Below are 20,991 nucleotides of genomic sequence, written 5' to 3'. Positions count from 1 at the left end.
AAAGCCTGGAAATACCGTCTCACAATGTGCCCATTCCCATCCCCCCTCGCAGGGAACACGGAGACTCTACCCAAACAGGGTTGCCTGAGTATTGGCGCGGCAGGCCCCTCCCCCAGAACACAGAAGGCAGGCTGAAAACTCAAGAAGCCCACATCCCTAGGTCCCTATAAAACAAGGGCGCATTGCCTGGGTCCTGGTCAATAATTTGGGCTCTGGACAACACCGCAACTTCTCCTCATCAGAATGACGAGAAGGAGAAATCCCCCCCAGCAAAGACAAGAAAATGAGTCTGTGGCCTCTGCCACAGAACTAATGGATATGGATGTAACCAAATTATCAGAAATGGAATTCAGAGTAACAATGGTCAAGATGATGTGTAGACTTGAAAAAAGTATTAACGAAAATGTTAATGAGAATATAGAATCTCTAAGGGTGGAAATGAGAGCGAATCTGGCAGAAATTAAAAATTCTATGAGCCAAATGCAGTCAAAACTAGAGGCTCTGATGGCCAGGGTGAATGAGGCAGAAGGACGTTATCAGCGAATTGGAGGATGGGTTAGTAGAAGAAAAAGCTAAAATAGAATCTGGACTCAAAAATCCACACTCAGAAATGTAGGTTATGGGAGATTACTGACTCAATGAAACGTTCCAATGTCAGAATCATCGGCATCCCCAACAGGGTGGAGAAAAACAGAGGTCTAGAAGAGATATTTGAACAAATTGTAGCTGAAAACTTCCCTAATCTAGCAAAGGAAACAAACATTCGTGTCCAAGAGGCATAGAGGACCCCTCCCAAGCTCAACCACGACAAACCTACACCACGTCATGTCATAGTGCATTTCGCAAATATTAGATCCAAGGATACAGTATTGAAAGCAGCCAGGGCAAAGAAATTTCTCACGTACCAAGGAAAAGGTATCAGAATTACGTCAGACCTGCCTACACAGAACTGGAATGAGAGAAAGGGTTGGGGGCATTTTTAAAGCTCTTTCAGAGAAAAACATGCAGCCAAGGATCCTTTATCCAGCAAGGCTGTCATTCAGAATTGATGGAGAGATAAAGACCTTCCAGAATTGCCAGTCATTGACCAATTTCGTAACCACGAAACCAGCCCTACAGGAGATATTAAGGGGGGGGTTCTATAAAAGTAAAAAGGCCTCAAGAGTGATAAAGAACAGAAAGTCACAATCTATAGAAACAAAGACTTTACAGGCAACATGGCATCATTAAAATGGTATCTCTCAATAATCAGTCTCAATGTAAATGGCCTAAATGCTCCCATAAAATACCACAGGGTTGCAGATTGGATAAAAAGACATGACCCATCCATTTGCTGTCTACAAGAGACTCATTTTGAACCTAAAGATACATCCAGACTGAAAGTAAAGGGATGGAATACGATCTTTCATGCCAATGGACCTCAAAAGAAAGCTGGGGTAGCAATTCTTATATCAGACAGATTGGATTTTAAACTGAAGACTATAGTTAGAGATACAGAAGGGCACTATATTATTCTTAAAGGATGTATTCAACAAGTGGATATGACTATTATAAATATATATGCCCCCAACAGGGGAGTAGCAAGATACACAAGCCAACTCTTAAGCAGAATAAAGAAACATATAGATGAAAATACGTTAATAGCAGGGGACCTCAACACTCCACTATCAGCAATAGACAGATCACCTAAGCAGAAAATCAACAAAGAAACAAGAGCTTTGAATGCCATACTAGACGAGTTGGACCTCATAGATATATACAGAACACTACACCCCAGAACCAAAGAATACTCATTTCATTCTAATGCCCATGGAACATTCTCAAGAGTAGACCATGTTCTGGGTCAAAAAACAGGCCTCAACCGATACCAAAAGACTGAAATTATTCCCTGCATATTCTCAGACCACAGTGCTTTGAAATTGGAACTCAACCACAAGGAAAAATTTGGAAGAAACTCAAACACTTGGAGACTAAGAACCATCCTGCTCAAGAATGATTCGATAAACCAGGATATCAAAAATCAATTTAAACAATTTATGGAGACCAACGAGAATGAAAACACAACGGTCCAAAATCTATGAGACACTGAAAAGGCAGTCCTAAGGGGAAAATACATAGTCATCCAAGCCTCACTCAAAAGAATAGAAAAATCTGAAATGCAGTTTTTATATTCTCACCTCAAGAAGCTGGAACAGCAACAGAGGAACAGGCCTAATCCATGCACGAGAAAGCAGGTGATCAAGATTAGAGCAGAGATCAATCAATTAGAAACCAGGAGTACAGTAGAGCAGATCAACAGAGCTAGAAGCTGGTTCTTTGAGAGAATTAATAACATTGACAGACCTCTGGTAAGACTTATCCAAAAGAATAGAGAAGGACCCAAATTAATAAAATTATGAATGAAAAGGGAGAGGTCACAACCAATACCAATGATATTAGAAGGATTATTAGAAACTTTTATCAACAGCTTTATGCCAATAAATTAAGCAATCTGGAAGAGATGGAGGCCTTCCTGGAAACCTATAAACTACCAAGACTGAAACAGGAAGAAATTGATTTTTTAAACAGGCCAATTATTTATGAAGAGATTGAAGCAGTCATTAAAAACCTTCCAAAAAACAAAACACCAGGGCCTGACGATTTTCCCAGGGAATTCTACCAAACATTCAAAGAAGATATAATACTTATTCTTCTAAAGCTATTTCAAAAAATAGAAACAGAGAGAAAGCTACCAAACTCATTCTATGAGGAAAATATTACCTTGATCCCCAAACCAGACAAAGACCCCATCAAAAAGGAGAATTACAGGCAGATTTCCCTAATGAATGTGGAAGCCAAAATTCTCAAAATTCTTACTAATAGAATACAACAGTACATTAAAAGGATTATCCATCATGACCAAGTGGGATTCATCCCTGGGATGCAAGGGTGGTTCAACATTCACAAATCGATCAGTGTCATAGATTTTATCAACCAAAAAAAGCCAAAAATTATATGATCCTCTCAACAGATGCAGAAAAAGCATTTGACAAAATACAGCATCCTTTCCTGATTAAAACCCTTCAGAGTGTAGGGATAGAGGGTACGTTCCTCAATCTCATAAAAACCATCTATGAAAAGCCTACAGCGAATATCATTCTCAATGGGGAAAAGCTGGAAGCCTTTCCCTTAAGATCAGGAACACGACAAGGATGCCCACTCTCGCCATTATTATTCAACATAGTACTAGAAGTCCTTGCAACAGCAATCAGACAACAAAAAGGGATAAAAGGTATCCAAATCAGCAAAGAAGAAGTCGAAGTGTCTCTCTTCGCAGATGACATGATACTCCATATGGAAAACCCAAAAGAATCCACTCCCAAACTACTAGAAATTATGGAGCAATTCAGTAATGTGGCGGGATACAAAATCAATGCTCAGAAATCAGTTGCATTTCTATACATGAATAATGAGACTGAAGAAAGAGAAATTAGGGAATCCATCCCATTTACAATAGCACCAAAAACCATACGTTACCTTGGAATTAACTTAACCAGAGACGTAAAGGATCTATATTCCAGAAACTACAAATCACTCTTGAAAGACATTGAAGAAGACACAAAAATGGAAAAATATTCCATGCTCATGTATCAGACGAATTAACATAGTTAAAATGTCCATGCAACCAGAGCAATCCACACTTTCAATGCAAACCGATCAAAATACCAATGACATTTTTCAAAGAACTGGAACAAACAGCCCTTAAATTTGTGTGGAACCAGAAAAGGCCCCGAATCGCCAAGGAATTGTTGAAAAGGAAAAACAAAGCTGGGGGCATCACAATGCTGGATTTCAAGCTGTACTACAAAGCTATGATCACAAAGACAGCATGGTACTGGCACAAAAACAGGCACATAGACCAATGGAACAGAATAGAGAACCCAGAAATGGACCCTCGGCTCTTTGGGCAACTAATCTTTGATAAAGCAGGAAAAAACATCCAGTGGAAAAAAGACAGTCTCTTCAATAAATGGTGCTGAGAAAATTGGTCAGCTACATGCAAAAGAATGAAACTTGACCACTCTCTCACACCATACACAAAGATAAACTCTAAATGGATGAAAGACCTCAATGTGAGACAGGAATCCATCAAAATCCTAGAGGAGAACATAGGCAGCAACCTCTACGACATCGGCCAAAGTAAACTTTTTCATGACACATCTCCAAAGGCAAGAGAAACAAAAGATAAAATAAACTTGTGGGACTTCATCAAGATTAAAAGCTTCTGCACAGCCAAGGAAACAGTGAAAAAAACTAACAGGCAGCCCACGAAATGGGAGAAGGTATTTGCAAATGATACTACAGATAATAGATTAGTATCCAAGATCTACAAAGAAGTTCTCAAACTCAATACACGAGAAACAAATAAACAAATCATAAAATGGACAGAAGATATGAACAGACACTTTTCCAATGAAGACATACAAATGGCTAACAGACACATGAAAAAATGTTCAAAATCATTAGCCACCAGAGAAATTCAATTCAAAACCACACTAAGATACCATCGTACGCCAGATAGAATGGCAAAAATAGACAAGGCAAGAAACAACAATTGCTGGAGAGGATATGGAGAAATGGGATCCCTCCTACATTGTTGGTGGGAATGCAAGTTGGTACAGACACTCTGGAAAACAGTGTGGAGGTCCCTTAAAAAGTAAAAATTGAGCTACCCTATGTTCCAGCCATTGCACTACTGGGTATTTACCCCAAAGATACAGACATAGTGAAGAGAAGGGCCATATGCACCCCAATGTTCATAGCAGCATTGTCCACAATAGCTAAATCGTGGAAGGAACCGAGATGCCCTTCAACAGATGACTGGATTAAGAAGTTGTGGTCCATATATACAATGGAATATACTCAGCTATCAGAAAGAACGAGTTCTCAACATTTGCTGCAACATGGACAGCACTGGAGGAGATAATGCTAAGTGAAATAAGTCAAGCAGAGAAAGACAATTATCATATGATTTCTCTCATCTATGGAACATAAGAACTAGGAAGATCGGTAGGAGAAGAAAAGGAAAAAGAAAGGGGGGGTAATCAGAAGAGGGAATGAAGCATGAGAGACTATGGACTCTGAGAAACAAACTGAGGGCTTCAGAGGGGAGGGGTATGGGGGAATGGGATAGGCTGGTGATGGGTAGTAAGGAGGGCATGTATTGCATGGTGCAATGGGTGTTATGTGCAACTAATGAATCATCGAGCTTTACATAAAAAACCAGGGATGTACTGTATGGTGACTAACATAATATAATAAAAAAATATTATTATAATAAAAAAAAAAAGAAGTTCAAAAACCCACAGAGAACTGTCTTCTGCAAAAAGACCAGATCATTACCATTAAAAAAAAAAAAAGAAGAAAACCCTAAAGATTCTTTTTTTTAAATTTAAATTCAATTAGTCAACATATAGTACATCATTAGTTTCAGATGTAGCGTTCAATAATTTATCAGTTGTGTATAACACCCAGATAGAAAACCCTAAAGATTCTACCAAAAAGCTATTGGAATAAATGATTTTAGTCAATTTGCAGGATATAAAATTAATTGATAGAAATCTGTTGTATTTCTATATATTAATAATGAAGTAGCAGAAAGAGAAATTAAGAAAACAATCCCATTTACAATTGTATCAAAAGAATAAAATACAGGAATAAACTTTTTTTTATATATAAATTTCAGTTTATTCTCACTGCTTCCCTTCCCTATTCCATTGTTCTTTTTTAAAAAATTTTTTTTCTTATAATAATTTTTTTTATTATATTATGTTAGTCACCATACAGTACATCCCTGGTTTTTGATGTAAAGTTCGATGACTCATTAGTTGCGTATAACACCCAGTGCACCATGCAACACGTGCCCTCCTTTCTACCCATCACCAGCCTATCCCATTCCCCCATCCCCTCCCCTCTGAAGCCCTCAGTTTGTTTCTCAGAGTCCACTTAACCAAGGAGGTGAAAGACCTGTACTCTGAAAACTCTAAGACATTGATGAAAGAAACTGAAGATGACACAAATAAATGAAAAGATATATTGTGCCCATGGATTGGAAGAATTAATATTGTTAAAATGTTCATACTACTCAAAGAAACCTACAGATTCAATGTAGTCTCTATGTACATTGGCGTTTTTCACAGAATTAGTACAAATGAATCCTAAAACTTGCATGGACCCACATAAGACCTTGAATAGCCAAACCAATCTTGAGAAAGAACAAAGCTGGAGGTATCACATTCCCAGATTTCAAACTACACCACAAAGCCATAGTAATCAAAACAGTATAGAACTGGCACAAAAACATATAGACCAATGGAACAGAATAGAAAGCCCAGAAATAAACCCACATATGGTCAATTATATATGACAAAGGAGGCAAAAATATATAATGATAGTCTCTCCAACAAATGGTGATGGGAAAATTGGACAACTACATGAAAATGAATAAACTGGACCACCTTCTCATACACAAAAATAAACTCCTAAATTAAAAGACCTAAATTAAAGACCTAAATGTAAGACATGAAACCATAAAACTCCTAAAACAAAACACTGGCAGTAAACTCTTGGACATCAGTCTTAGCAATACTTTTTGGATCTGTTTCCTCAGACAGGGCAACAAAAGCAAAAACGAATTACTGGGCCTATGTCAAACTTTAACATCCACAAAACAAAAAGGCAACCTACAGAATGGGGAAGATATCTGCAAATGCTATATCCAATAAGGGGTTAATATCCAAAATATATAAAGAACTCAACACCAAAAATGACCCCCAAACAATTCAATTTAAAAATGGGTAGAGAACCTGAATACACATTTTTCTAAGGAACATGTACAGATGGCCAACAGACACATAAAAAATGCTCAACATCACTAATCATCAGGGAAATGCAAATCAAAACCACAGTGAGTTATCACCTCACACCTGTCAGAACAGCTAATATAAAAAGACAAGAAATAATAAACATTGGCAAGGATGTGAAGAAAACGGAACCCTAGTACAACCGCTGGTGGGAATGTAAATTGATGTAGCCACTATGGAAAACAGAATGGAAGTTCCTAAAAAAATTAAAAATAGAAATACCTTATTACCCAGCAAATCCATTTATGTGTATTTATCCAAAGGAAATGAAAATACTAATTCAAAAAGATATATACACACCATCTTCACTCCAGCATTATTTACAATAGCCAAGATATGGAAGCAACCTAAGTGTCCATCAATAGATGGATAGAGAAGATGTGGTGTATAAATACAGTAGAATATTACTCAGCCATAAAAAAGAATGAAATCTTACCATTTGTGATAACATAGATGGACCTAGAGGGAATTATGCTAAGTGAAATTAAGTCAGAGAAAACCAAATGCCATATGATTCTACACTTACATGTAGAATCTAAAAAACAAAACAAAGGGGCACCTGGGTGGTGCAGTCAGTTAAGTGTCCGACTCTTGGTTTCGGTTCAGGTCATGATCTCAGGGTTGTGAGATTGAGCCCCCGTGTCAGGCTACGCACTCAACATGAAGTCTGCCTGACATCCCTCTCCCTCTGCCCCTCCTGCTCATACTGTCTCTTTCTCTCTCTTTCTTTTATACAAGTGGATAAATCTTAAAAAAAAAAAAAAGAAAAGAAAAGTAAACTATATAAACAAATATAAAAACAGATATAAACTGGTGGTTGCCAGAGGGGAGAGGAGTAGGGGGATGGACAAAATAGGTGGAAAGAAGTACAAACTTCCAGTTATGAAATAAGTAAGTCACAAGGATGTAAAGTACAGCATAGGGAATATAGTAAAAAATACTATAATACATTTGTATGGTGACAGTTGATAATTAGACTTATCCTGAGTGATAGTCATTTCACAATGTATATAAATGTTGAATCACTGTTGTACAACTGACACCTATATAATATTCTATGTGAACTACACTTCAATTAAAAAAAGAAAAAGAGAAACGGATTAGAAAATTGGGGGGAAAACATCCTAAGTTTTTATTTCGCTATACTGTAATAAGATATAGGTGTCCTCTGAGATCATCATTCGTCTCACCAAAACTTTTTACCTGAAACTCCTCTGCAAAGTAATCACAGCAGATGGAAGCTTCTTTAATCTCTTTCTAGTTTGGAAACCCCTCCAATAAGCTTGAATCAAGCAAGCTGCTTGATGTAGTTTCTGAAATTAAAGGCCAGAATTAATTTAGAGACATCTCCATGAAAGTCTTTTTTAGAAGTTAACCTCCTAAAATATCAGGCCTGGGCAAGTATTAATCTTCATCTCTAATAAGCTGGGCAGGAGGCAACAATTTCATAGGTCCAGGAAAGGTAAGGTCTAAGAATATTAAACCTGATCTCCCAAAGGAGATACATTAGGCTCTCAGGAAATATCTAAAATGTATTCCAGATATAGTTTGATTAGCTCTGAATTCTCCTTTATTAATATCCCTTCCACCCCTTTTATAAGGATTTTATAGTTCTGCTTATTTAACACTTTACCCTCTTTGCTTGACTTCTTATGCTGCGCCTCACTTATTCAAGCATTCAAGGGGTGAAAAACTTTAACAGGCTAGGAAAAAAGGCTCTAGGGTCAAAAATTTGTTCTATAAAAACCCCTTCCCTCATCAAACTATGACTGCTCTGAATGTTGGGGGGAGATAAGTAAAGAAAGGGGAAGAGACAGCAAATAAAAGATTCAAGAGGCTACCATTCTCCAGTATTTTCAAACTAAAATGTTTATTGAGATGTTAGCAAATATGCAAAATATTTTTATAATTTATTACCTGTTCTTCTACTTCCTGATAGACCTTAGGGGTTAAAAGGGCAATGAGTTGTCCAATTTCTTGACTAAACTCTGTCCCAGGCTCATATTTATTTAGTAGATTTCTGAGTCCTGAAATGGAATAACAAAGGTACGTTTAATAATAAAATATGATTTGTAATCTAATCAGTATTAATTAGAGGTTACAAAGTTTGGTTTAGAAACAAATGAATATTACAGCAAAATTAATCAGATGATTTTTCTTTTTCCTTTTCTCAAAGACTTCTAGATTGAGGTCTTTAAGATATTTCTCTGTCCTAAGAGTTTTTGTGGGCTCACTTGTAGGATCTGATGCAAAGGCTGTCTACTCAATATCTTTAATTAAAAAAAGGTAAGTGGAATCAATGTTTTAAGTCAAAGAGTAGAAAGTTTTTTTTCTGTTTGAACATAAATATCTTAAACTGAAACATTTTTAAAAAGATAATAACATGCCGAGTAAATGCCTACACTGTGGAAGCATTTAAATAGATTATTAGTCATTCTTAAAGAAAGTTATTACTAAATAAAAATATATAGTATTATATGTAATTTGGGGCAAATCAATAGGTTACTGAGCAATTATTATAGGAGAAGTGCTACAAATACTGCATTTTTATCCCAAAATAAAACACAGTAGTAGTATAAGATATAAAGTACTATTTCTAAGCACATTGAAATGATGTATTATATTGTATGTATTCAATATAAATAAAGTAAAATGCCCTTGGGGTGTATTATTGGGGAAGCCACCATATGGATCTGTCCATGCCTTTATACTCCCTTCAAAACTCAAGTTCTCAGCAGTACTAATGACTGTAAAATATCTTGAGGAAACTGAGTAAGGTCTATTGAGAAAAGAAAGGAAGACAAATTATTCAGGTTAAATTCCCTTATAATGAAGTCTGTTAGAAATTCACATTTCTATAGAATAAATGTAATTACAGAACTTAAAAATGTGTATGGCACAATATCAATTAGAGAGTTCTATTACTGGCACCTTCTTTCCCTCTCCATTCCAAACATAAAATAATTATAATGTTCAAAGTTAATGACTGATGCAGGGTAAGTTACTAAATAGTGCCTTCCAAATCATCAAGCATGTTTTGAAGGCCTCTGTAATAGTTTAGGTACTAAATGCATCATAATGTAATGTTCTAATCTTTAAAAATTTCCACATAATATGGCCCTGTATTAGTGAGTATACACATTTGATTTTGGAGGTGAGGAAGATTTTTTGCTTTGAGAAACAGCAGTGAAAGAGCTGAAGAGTAATTATTAATCAATGTAAGATCAAAAGGGCTGTCAATCTCTCAAGCACAGCTCTATTTTCTCCAGTAAAGTTAACCTTGTTGAGGTCACCAGTCTTTTTGGTCATTATTTTACTATACTATATGGTATACTCAATATACAACTTTTTTTTTTTTTTGGTCAGAGGGAGAAGGAGTAAGTATCCATTGTAACCTCATCAACAAAGTACCAGAAGTCATCTGTTGAGACATGAAGATAGCTTGATTACATAAAGACATTTTCCTGAATTGGTATTTGTTGTAATAGGGTTTTATCTGCAAACTTTGGTTATTGACTTTTTCAAAATATAAGAATTTTAGTGATTCCACACTTTCATAACACCACCTGATGCTCATCCCAATAAGTGCACTCCTTAATCCCCATCACTATTTAACCACTAAATTGTGTACCTGAAATTAATACTACACTGCCTGTTAACAACTGGAATTTAAATAAAAACTTTAAAAATATATAGGAATTCTGTTTTCCATAAACCATCAATAAAAATTTCTTTTTGAGAATCTCCAGAAAAGAAAGAATATATGCACTACCTTTGTAGCAGGCACTTAGTCTTAGTAAAATCAAAATTTCCTGATGGGATTCAGTCATCAGCAGTAGAAGCTTTGTAGCAGTACTTCTTACAACTGGACTAGGAGTTGATAAAAGCTTGAAAACAACTTCATCTAAAATTGAATGCAGGGTTTTTCCTTCTATTCTGAGTAAATCACCACTAATAGACAAAATACAAAGATTAAGAATGTACCATTACTGATGGATGCATAGGTGTCATAAAAAATTAAACATAAAAGTTCTAGCAACTTGATGGCTAACTGTGCCAGGATTCAAGAAGACAGCCCATTTTTTAAATATACAGCTTAGTTCCAAGAATACATCACATTAAATCAATTACTATTTACTGAATTTCTACTGTGTCTAAGGCACTATGCTAGGTAAAACAGGAATACAAAGCAGCCAAATGCTTTGAAAAACCTGTAATCAAATTGCAGAGGAAAGATAAATGTACAAAATATAAAATAGATGATTCAAAAACTTCAAAGCAACAGTAAGAGGAAAATCACAAGACGGTACGTGGTTCATTACTTAATGATGTATGAAGACAAAAATGCTATAGATATTCAATTATAATGGACTTAACACAGGAGGAATTTACCTTTCCTTTGGTATTTTCTTCATTACACTAGCAACTATCGTATTGTGTTACCGTGTGATGAAAACTTACCTGGAACTTAGAAAGAGTCAAAAGAAATCACTGAGTATCTTTTACTTACCCCCCACTAAGGAATACGTATACATTTGCTTGACTATGTATTTACCGTTGGCTAGGATATTTTGCAATTCTGTAAAGGTAGAGGTTGGCTTATAGAAAACAAGTAACAATGATTCTATCTGAGAGCAATGCAAATAGATTCTTATTCAACAATACAAATGGATTTTATCCAGTAGAAAAAGTAACTGTAAAGGTTACTCTTTATTGTTTTATAAGACATCGATCAGGTTTTTAAGCTATTAGCAAATTCATTTCTACATTTCTTTAACAAACCACTCTATAAACACCCCTCCTCAAATTCTCCTTTGAACCTACATAAACATCTTACTGATTCCTTCATTAATAACTGAGTTAAATAGAATTTTAGTTTTGACACGTTTTACCACCAATATCATGATAAGGAACATACCCATTGTGCCACAAAGTTTCCTTGTGCTTCATTGTAGTCTCCCCCTCCTTCACCTCTTTGGCAGCCTACCCCAGACAACTGATCCACTTTCTATCACTGTAAATTAGCTTACATTTTCTAGAATTTAATACAAATGGAATTATATAGTATGTATTTTTTTGCCCGACTTCTTTCACTCAGCACAATTATTTTGATATTCATCTGTATTGTCACATGTATGAATAGTTCATTCCCTTTTTTTTTTTTTTTTTTTTTTTTTGCTGAGTAGTAGCCTATTGTATGGATATAGCACATAGTTCATCCACCTGTAATGGACATTTGAGTCATTTCTAGTCATTGGCTATTACAGATAAAACTGCTATTAACATTTGTATACAAGTCTTAGTATGGACATATGCTTTGATTTTTCTCGAGTAAATACCTAGAAGTAGAATGGATAATATGATAGGTACACACTTGTAAGAAAATGTCAAACTACTCCCCAAAATGATTGTAGTTTTATCACTCTGACTAGCAGTGTTTGATTCCTCCATATTCTTGTCAAGACTTCGGTCAGTGTATTAAATTTTAGCCATTTAACAAGTGTATAGTGGTATCTCCCTAATGACTGTTGCTGAACATCTTTTTTGTGTGTGTTTTGTTCGGTGCTATGTATTTGTGTATTCCTAAAAATATTTTTGAGTTTTCTTCTGGTTAGAGATTTTCAAGTTCCATATACAAATCACATACAATCAATGATTTAGTAAAACTGGCATCGGATTAGTAATGCTTCTGACCAGAACTAAAATATCAGTAACATTTTGTAAAACCAAGCCACCTATTGATCTGTATCACGTTCTATAGCATCGCTGTAATGGTAGATCCTATCTGAACATTTTCAGTTTGTAGTAACTGTAAGAAACTATCACTTTGTATTACTAAAGGAAGAGAAAAAAAAAAAGATCAAAGCAAAGATGCTATGATGGCACAAGTGGGATTTTCTCATCCCTTTAAAGCCAGATCAACACATAACCATTTCTACTAAACTTCCTGCCTTTGCATATACCTTACAATAAAGATTTTTAAGATAAAGGCAGTTTCAAAAACCAGAGCAGTTACTTGGAAATAATTTGCCCCATTTGGGTTCTGCTTTTATTTTGTTTGGATGGTCCAGAATAGCACTCAATCTAGTGCTAATTATCCCCCAGTACTGAGATGAAACCTTCCTGAGTACACTATTCAATGTTCCATTATTCATGATGTTTTCCGCTTTGGCTGTTGGAGTCAGGCAATATTCTTGGCTCTGTGTGAATTTCTGGTACTGTTCCTTTTCACTGTTTTGGATTATTGTTGTCTTTAATATTGGGTAGTTTCCTTACATGTATGTGCCAATCAGTACTCAACCAAATACTTAAAGGAGATTTTCTGATCTCTAGGGTTCTCTCTCTGCATATAGCTCTTTTCTTTGATGTTCTGTCTTGTGAATTCTACCTGTTTTGTTCTCCCCATACTCTCAACTTACCTCTTCAACTCAGGCTGGCTAGGATACCCCTCCCTGAGCCACAGTCTGGAACCCTCTTGATGCTATGAGTTAGAGAAATTGTTAGGTTCACCTTATTCATTCCTTTTCCTTAGGCCTCACTTCCTTTCATTAAGTCCAGTTTCCTGAAACCTATCTAATGGCAGAAGAGGAATAGTATCAGGGAGGTGGGGGAGGGTGGTAAATGTGGGGTTTCAAATACAACCAGTCCTGTTTTATTTCTTTAGAAAATAAAAACATGAAGCAAATACCAACAAAAACAAAAACAAACAAAAAACAACCTATCGTTTTGTGTTTTGCCTGTTTTGTGTTCTTAGGTAGTAGGGTAAATCCATTTCTATTATTCCATCTCAGTCACAAGTGGAAGTGAAATCTTGATGATTTTAATTCATTAGTTTTTAAGATCCATTCGTTTTAAAATCTATTTGGTACCAGTGCACAAGGCCAAGATTTTATTACTTCACTTGGATTACTGTAGTTGCTTCCTCTAATTGCCTTCTTTGTCTAGAGTTTTGTCCCCCTTAAATTCTTCCTCCACATAATAACCTGAGTGATCTACGTAAAATATTTTTATCCACTTTAAAAATATTTTAATGATCCCATTACCTACAGGATAAGATTTAATTTCCTTAACACAGCGTATAAGCTCTTTATGACTTAAGTCTGCAGAACTTGGTAGCCACCTCCACTTGTCAAACTTTAAATGTTAGGAACGATGAATTGTACCCACTTTTTATCCTCAGCATGTTGTTTCTTATCTCTGTGCATTTGCTTACATTGTTACCTCTGCCTAGAAATACTGCTTTCTCTTTTTCCTCTCTGGCTAATTTTTCAACTTTAAAGTTTCACCCCTCAGTTTTGGATAGGAGCTCCTCTAACACTTGTGCAAACTTTTATAATTTTAACTTAATATGTTATAATATAATTATGTTCATGGGTTGGTATCTTCCACTACACTGTAAGCTATTTGAAGGCAAGTTTTATATCTTAGTCAACTTTGGGAACCCAGTGACAGACATATACTTGGCACATAACAGATACTTAATAAATCCATAAGGAACTGGAAGAGTCAATTGTTACAACTGTGTATACTCTTTTTTCCATTATAACCTGGAAAAATTGCCCATTAGTTCTTTTATGCCATTCTGAAGACCTGGCATAATAGTAAACTTGCAGTTTGCTAAATAATATATGATTAAGCATTTTTTATTGTGATCTCAATATTTTTCTTCAGATATCACCATATTTTTTCTCTAAGCCTGAGATCGGTCTAAAATCTTAAGCTCTGAGATATCGATTCAACAGTAAATTTCCAGTCTTTGATGGTATTTTATATTCTTTTCTAAAAGACAATGGTAATAACAGAGCTCTTGAAGTATCATGTCCAAGTTATATGTAATTGATGACTTCAGCAAAACTGGAATAAAACTGGTAATGCTTCTGAACCAAAAGTTAAAAATTATAAATACTTTGATAAATACTTTGTAAAACCAAATCACCTGTTAATCTGTAGTATGTTCTGTAGCATAGTCATGACTGTAGATCCTATTTGAATGTTGTCAGTTTGCAGTAAGTGCAAGAAATGATCACTTTGTAGGACTAAAAGAGAAAAAAAATTAAAATTAAAAGAGCCTATGATACAATTGGGATTTATTTGTCCTTTCAAAACCAAATCAAAGCATGACCATTTCTGCTAACATTCCTGTTTTTGTATACTTTACAATAAAGATTTTAAGATGGGCAGTTTAAGTAACCATAAATAAGTCGTTCCATTTTATGAAAGATATAAATAGCATCCACAAATTCTAAGCTAAGACTCTATTGTTATTTCCCATTAAATAAGAAACGAAACATATCCTAAATTTGAATCCCTTTCTAGCAATAAATTTCAGTGAATAAAATGAAATTTCCTGTTAAGAGATAATATGAAGAATGGAAATGGTACATATGACTGTAAATAGTGGCTTACATCCTTAGACACGAATTATTTTATATAATGTACCATGTTTGCTAATATTTTGTCTTAAATAATAATGAGATTATTAGTTACAAAACAACATTTGTTTTTACTGGTTTGTAATTTTTAGGCTCTGAGCAGCCTGTTATGAAGACCTGACATTGGATGCTTCTGCAAGTTGCTTCACCTTTCAGAACACCCATTTCTTTATCTATAAAGCTAGAATAGCTTTCTCACAGACTATTGCAGAACGTCCTAGAACAGGGTAGGTTCCGGGTAAATGTCAGTTTCTATTCCCTTGTGCATTAACTGATCAGAATTTTAATTAAAGTGGGAGCAGGTGTGCAGGCAAGGCACCCTGTGAATACTATCCTAGCTTCCATGAAACTTCACTCTTCTTATTTCTCTCCTTAGAGAACACACTTGATTTCTTTCACATATTAATTACTCTTCTATTTACAGAGTCCAATATTTCAATATTTTACTAAACATCATTTTTGTAACTTCAAAAATATCAATTCCACTACCTTTAAATATTTCTATGGCTTCTTATTTTCTATTACTTCAGTAGTAAAAAAAAAATTCTTTTTTATAACTGGGATAAGTATATTATTTCATTTTTGTCTACTTAAAGATGTTTTATTAGTAACTTTTTAAACTCTGAATTCACTGAACTCATGCAGTATGTACTATATATATGTTTATCTTCTTTTCTATATTGGAAAAAGTTATGCTAAAACAATTTATTAAACAGTCATTCCATTTTATTTTTACAATGTTTGTTTTATATTATTAAATAACTTATTTTTGGAGCCCCTATTCTGTTTTACAAATGTATTTGTTTTAATGGGTGTCAAATAACTATTTGGTCCCCAAAACAAAAACTGATACTTTTGCCCATTTAAACTTTTTATAACGAACTCTTCAAACTTACACAAGAGAGAATAATATCATGACTCTGAATGTACCATTCAATCTTAACAGTGATCAACTTACGGCCAATCATGTCACCTAGCCCATTCACTTCTAGCCCCCCCCCCCCCATTTTCTTTTGAAGCAAATCCAAGATATCAAATTATTTTATCCACAAGTATTTCAATTTATACTCCCAAAAGATATGAATTATTAAAAAATAAAACATATTATCTAACCTATATATGATTCTTTAATTTTATCAAATATTCAGTCAGTGCTCCAATTCCCAAATGTTTTGCAGATTTTTAAGTTTGTTTGAATCAAGATCCAAATAAGATCCACCCATTGCACATATTATACATTGTAATTAGTTATCTTTCAAATTTCTTTTAATCTATGGATTCCTCCTTTTTTCCCCTCTTACATTTGTTGACAAAACTATGTCAATTGTCCTGTGAGCTTCCCACAAGCTAGTTTTGGTAATTGCATTCGTGGGGTATAATTTAATGTTTCTCTGACCTTCTATAAATTGGTAATTGGAGATGGGGCATCAAAATGATTCAGGTTTGAATTTTTGACATCTACATTTCATATGTGATCATGACCTGAGCTCAAGGCAGACTCTTAACCAAATGGTTAACCATCTTAGGGTCCTGGGATCAAGCCCTGCGTCAGGATCCCTGCTCAGTGGGGAACCTGCTTCTCCCTCTCCCTCTGCCCCTTCACCCTCTCTTGTGCACACATTCTCTCTCTCTCTCAAATAAATAAAATCTTTAAAAAAAAAACTAATGCATATTTATATTTCTCAATGTAAGTGTAGAAATATCCTGTAACTTTCAAGTTCAGGAAAAATATCAATATATAGAAGCTTACTCTTACATGAATAGTTAGGCTATGAATTAAGTCATATCTATTCTGTACATAGGGATTTCTCTCACAGTAAATCTAAAATACAGGTGCAATCTTTGGCACTTTGAAAAATTTTCTCCCTAAACTAAATTGTTAAAATTATCATTAATCCTTATCTAGGATTTGCTAAAATAGAAAAAGCTAAGAAGAAAATTATATGTAAGCAATTTTCTCCTTAATATTCACATTGTCAATGTTGGCTATTTAAAGCCGAAATGTCCAAATGGGCTTTTATTTTTTGTGTGTGGGATTGTTTCAGTGTAGTTTCATTTAACTGTGGTTATCCGTATAGTTAATGATATATTTATTTTTAGAAAAAAAAAATCAAGTTGTTAGCAGGTACCTTACAATAATTATCAGTTATCTTAAAAATCTTTTCTCTTACCATTTTGGATGAGTTGAACATGGCCTCCCAAGAGCCAGAAGAGAGAATCAGTCACAATTTGGAAAGAGTGAAGTAATTCATCTTTTTCTTCACCCTTAATACACACACACAAACCCAATTTACTTTTCTGCAATTGCTTTATTTAAAAAAGAAGGGAAACTTCTCTCTGGGGAGTCAGAGGACCTGGTTCCTGGATCTTACTTAGCTATTCATGATCTTGTAGCCTTTAGTTTCTTAATTTATAAAATTTGTGTTACAGGCTAGTCCCACCTACTCTACTTACTAGAGAAATGGTTGTTATCCAGAGGTCAAATGAGACAACATAAATAGTTTAAGAACTACAAGTTGATATACTAGGATTTCTCAACACTAGCTATGCATCAAAATCACCATGGAGGTTTTTGTTGTTGTTGTTGTTGTTTCGTTTAAGCTAGTTTATTTTTTAAATTTTTTTTATTTTTTAATAATATTTTTTATTATATTATGTTAGTCACCATAGAGTACACCCCTAGTTTTTGATGTAAAGTTCCATGATTCATTACTTGCATATAACACCCAGTGCACTATGCAATACGTGCCCTCCTTAACACCCATCACCAGTTTGTTTGTTTTTTAAATATACCCATGTACAGGCTTTAACCCACATACTGAATTTGAATCTCCAAAGTCAAAGTATGGACATCTGTATTTTTATAAAGTTAGGTGGGTGATTTGGTTATGCAGCCAGGGTTGAAAATCATTGCTCCGTGCAAACGTGTCAGCATGTAAAGCATTATTATTAGTGCATTTCAGTTACAACTTCTAATCTATGACTCCATGAGAGCAGGGACCATGTTATTTAGCTCTCCACTATATACTCAGTGTCTAAGACAGTTCTGACATAATAAATGTTCAATCAGTATTTATTCAACAAATAAATAATTTTTTTCTTCTACTCCCTTTCTGGAAAGTAGAGTGAGAAATTATTCTGGATTAGAGTATGTGTCACAGTGGCAAATAAGAAGCAGATTTTGTTCACAATTATGTCACTTATTGGCCATGTGACTTCAGTGGAAAGTTGTATAAAGGCCACCAGTTTTATCCATTTCTTAAATGTTTGTACTCTAGCACAAAAGTAATGATGACAACAGCAAAAACATTATGACTACAATGATTATTCTTCATAATCATAAAAATATTTTCTTCCTATTATTTTAGCACAGGATTAGGTAGGTGCTTAAACAGACACATGCTAACTTAAATACAACAATAAAAAAACCCAGAAAACAAAAAAGAAAGAAGTGTCACATTAGATCAAGAATTCCTTTAGTCCAGGAAAGTGCCTTTGCCAGTTTCACCAAAAGACACAGCAGAAAGAGCATGGTTGTCATGTCTTCACTGTTGTCAATCTCAAAGGATAGTGCTGGACTCCTAGACTTCCTATCTTCCTTAAAAACACATTAGATAATGACACCCATAAACTCATGGCTTCTGAGACTGGCTAAGAAAATTTACCCTTAAATCACTTCAAAATTTTTGGACAGGTATTTTTCTTATGGATAAATGTAAGAATGTATATATATACATACGTACACATGTATGCATATATATGTATGTGTATACTTTAACCAGATTACAGTTTAGGCCTGATCATCCTATGTATGTCCCATCATGTGATCTACTATCTTTATGCTAGCTAACTAAAAAAATTTTTTGATTGGTAAACACCTAGGTAGATAAAACTATTAAGTTCAGTTTTCTTGTAATCTTCAACCCTATTTTAATTTTGCCCTGTGGTAAAGTGACCTCTTTTTCTGTAACTGGTTTACTCCCTTTGATGTATTACTAAAAAATTTTTTAGTCTCTATACAAATACCATAATAAAGAACAGGTAGATATTATTAAAGGACTATATAAATGAAAAGAATGTAATTACTATTGCCCTTAATATTAAAAAAAGTACTCTGAAGAAAATATAAAGCTGTCTTAATGGTCTGAGCTATTCATGAGATAGAAATCATTTTACAAAGGAGGAAACTGAGGTACAGTGAAATCAAGTGATTTGCCTAAGAACCCAGAGTTAGTTTGTGGCACAGCCAGGAAAAGAAATCAAGTCGAATACAAATTCCCATAGTTCATGTCACTTTAATTAACTTGAATTAATTAAACCTAGAAATATGCAAAATTTATTTAACACTAACATCCCTCAAAATGCCAATGGAGATACTGGAAGAATTTGTGACCTATTACATAGAAAGCCTACACTCTACTGCTAAGTTTAATTCCCTGCCAACAATACTTCTTATACTCAAATTACTATCTTATCCATATTGTATGTCTCATTCCATTGCACTCATAATTTTTTAATTTGTTGTTTTTTTGAATTAAAGATATATCTATCTTAGGTTTTCTATAAGAAATATCTGAAGGTCTTGTCTACTTTATTAGCCTAGGCATTAAGTACAAGACTGTGTCTATTCCTTATATACTTAGAGCATCTCAAGTGGAATTTAATACCCCATAATGTCTTAGTTATTTCTCTTCATAATTCACAAAAGTTGTGAATCTGCTCAACCTTTAATATAGCAGCAGGACCAAATGTATACATAGCCAAGAACTACTACAAGATAAAGGAATTTCAGCCTTGTAAACTTATGATTCCTATAGGTTCTACAAGCAAATTTATTTGACATTCACAGAACATTATTCCACACAACAAATGCAGAGTTCACATTCAAGTATACAGGCAGTCCTTGCTTTTTGCATGGTACCATGTTAAATGAAACTTGTGCATATTAAAATTTGTGATATGCATGAGTTTCAGTTAAGATGGCACTGTGCAAAGGAAAGACAGCTTGTAATGAAACGTACACCAAGATAAAAGGGCCATAAAACAAGTCAGAAAAAATTTCAAAGGATTGAAATGATACAGAGTATGTTATCTGACCACAAGAGAATTAAGGTTGAAATTGGTAACAATAAAACAAGAAAATTCACTCATATGTGGAATTTAAGAAACAAAACAAACCAGCATAGGGGAAAAAAGAGAGGCAAACCAAGAAACAGACTCTAACTATAGAGAACAAACTGATGGTTACCAGAGGGGAGGAGGATGGGTGATGGGTTAAATAGGTGATGGGGATTAGGGAATGCACTTGTGATGAGCACCAGGTGTTGTATGGAAGTGTGGAATCACTAAATTGTACACCTGAAACGAACATTACACTGCATGTTAACTGGCTGGAATTTAAATAAAAACTTTTTTTAAATTCTCAAATATTTGGAAATTAAGCAACATACTTCTAAGTAACTCATAGGTTTAAATTTTAAAAAAAGGACAGTACATATAGCATCTAGCATAATCCACCCAAGAAATGCTTGTTGGATTGAACAAGCCCTATGTTTGGGTTGAAATATTTCAACTGCAGAAGATCTGAAAGATCAAATAGAAAGTTCACTTTTATTGTTCTTTGCCACTGAAGCTATTAGAAAAGTGCTCGGCCACAG

The 20,991-nt window shown here is 34.6% G+C and overlaps 1 protein-coding gene across 3 annotated transcripts in view; it reads right to left on the bottom strand.

Moving 5' to 3' along the window:
* The window catches only part of IQCB1 (IQ motif containing B1), a 59,083-nt gene that overhangs the window by 30,183 nt on the left and 7,909 nt on the right, over window positions 1-20,991 (bottom strand). For all 3 annotated transcript variants that reach the window (XM_026494544.4, XM_057306676.1, XM_048215118.2), the window contains 5 exons: window positions 17,506-17,599; window positions 14,839-14,938; window positions 10,675-10,853; window positions 8,820-8,929; window positions 8,106-8,215 (listed from right to left, as the gene is read on the bottom strand). In XM_026494544.4, the coding sequence (XP_026350329.2) occupies window positions 8,106-8,215; window positions 8,820-8,929; window positions 10,675-10,853; window positions 14,839-14,938; window positions 17,506-17,599 (593 nt within the window). The remainder of the gene's footprint in view (window positions 1-8,105; window positions 8,216-8,819; window positions 8,930-10,674; window positions 10,854-14,838; window positions 14,939-17,505; window positions 17,600-20,991) is intronic.

Source organism: Ursus arctos, unplaced genomic scaffold (genome assembly GCF_023065955.2).
Source record: "Ursus arctos isolate Adak ecotype North America unplaced genomic scaffold, UrsArc2.0 scaffold_4, whole genome shotgun sequence".
Classification (NCBI taxonomy): domain Eukaryota; kingdom Metazoa; phylum Chordata; class Mammalia; order Carnivora; family Ursidae; genus Ursus; species Ursus arctos.
Note: the sequence above shows the minus strand (reverse complement) of the source record. Positions and strands in the feature narration are given on the sequence as shown.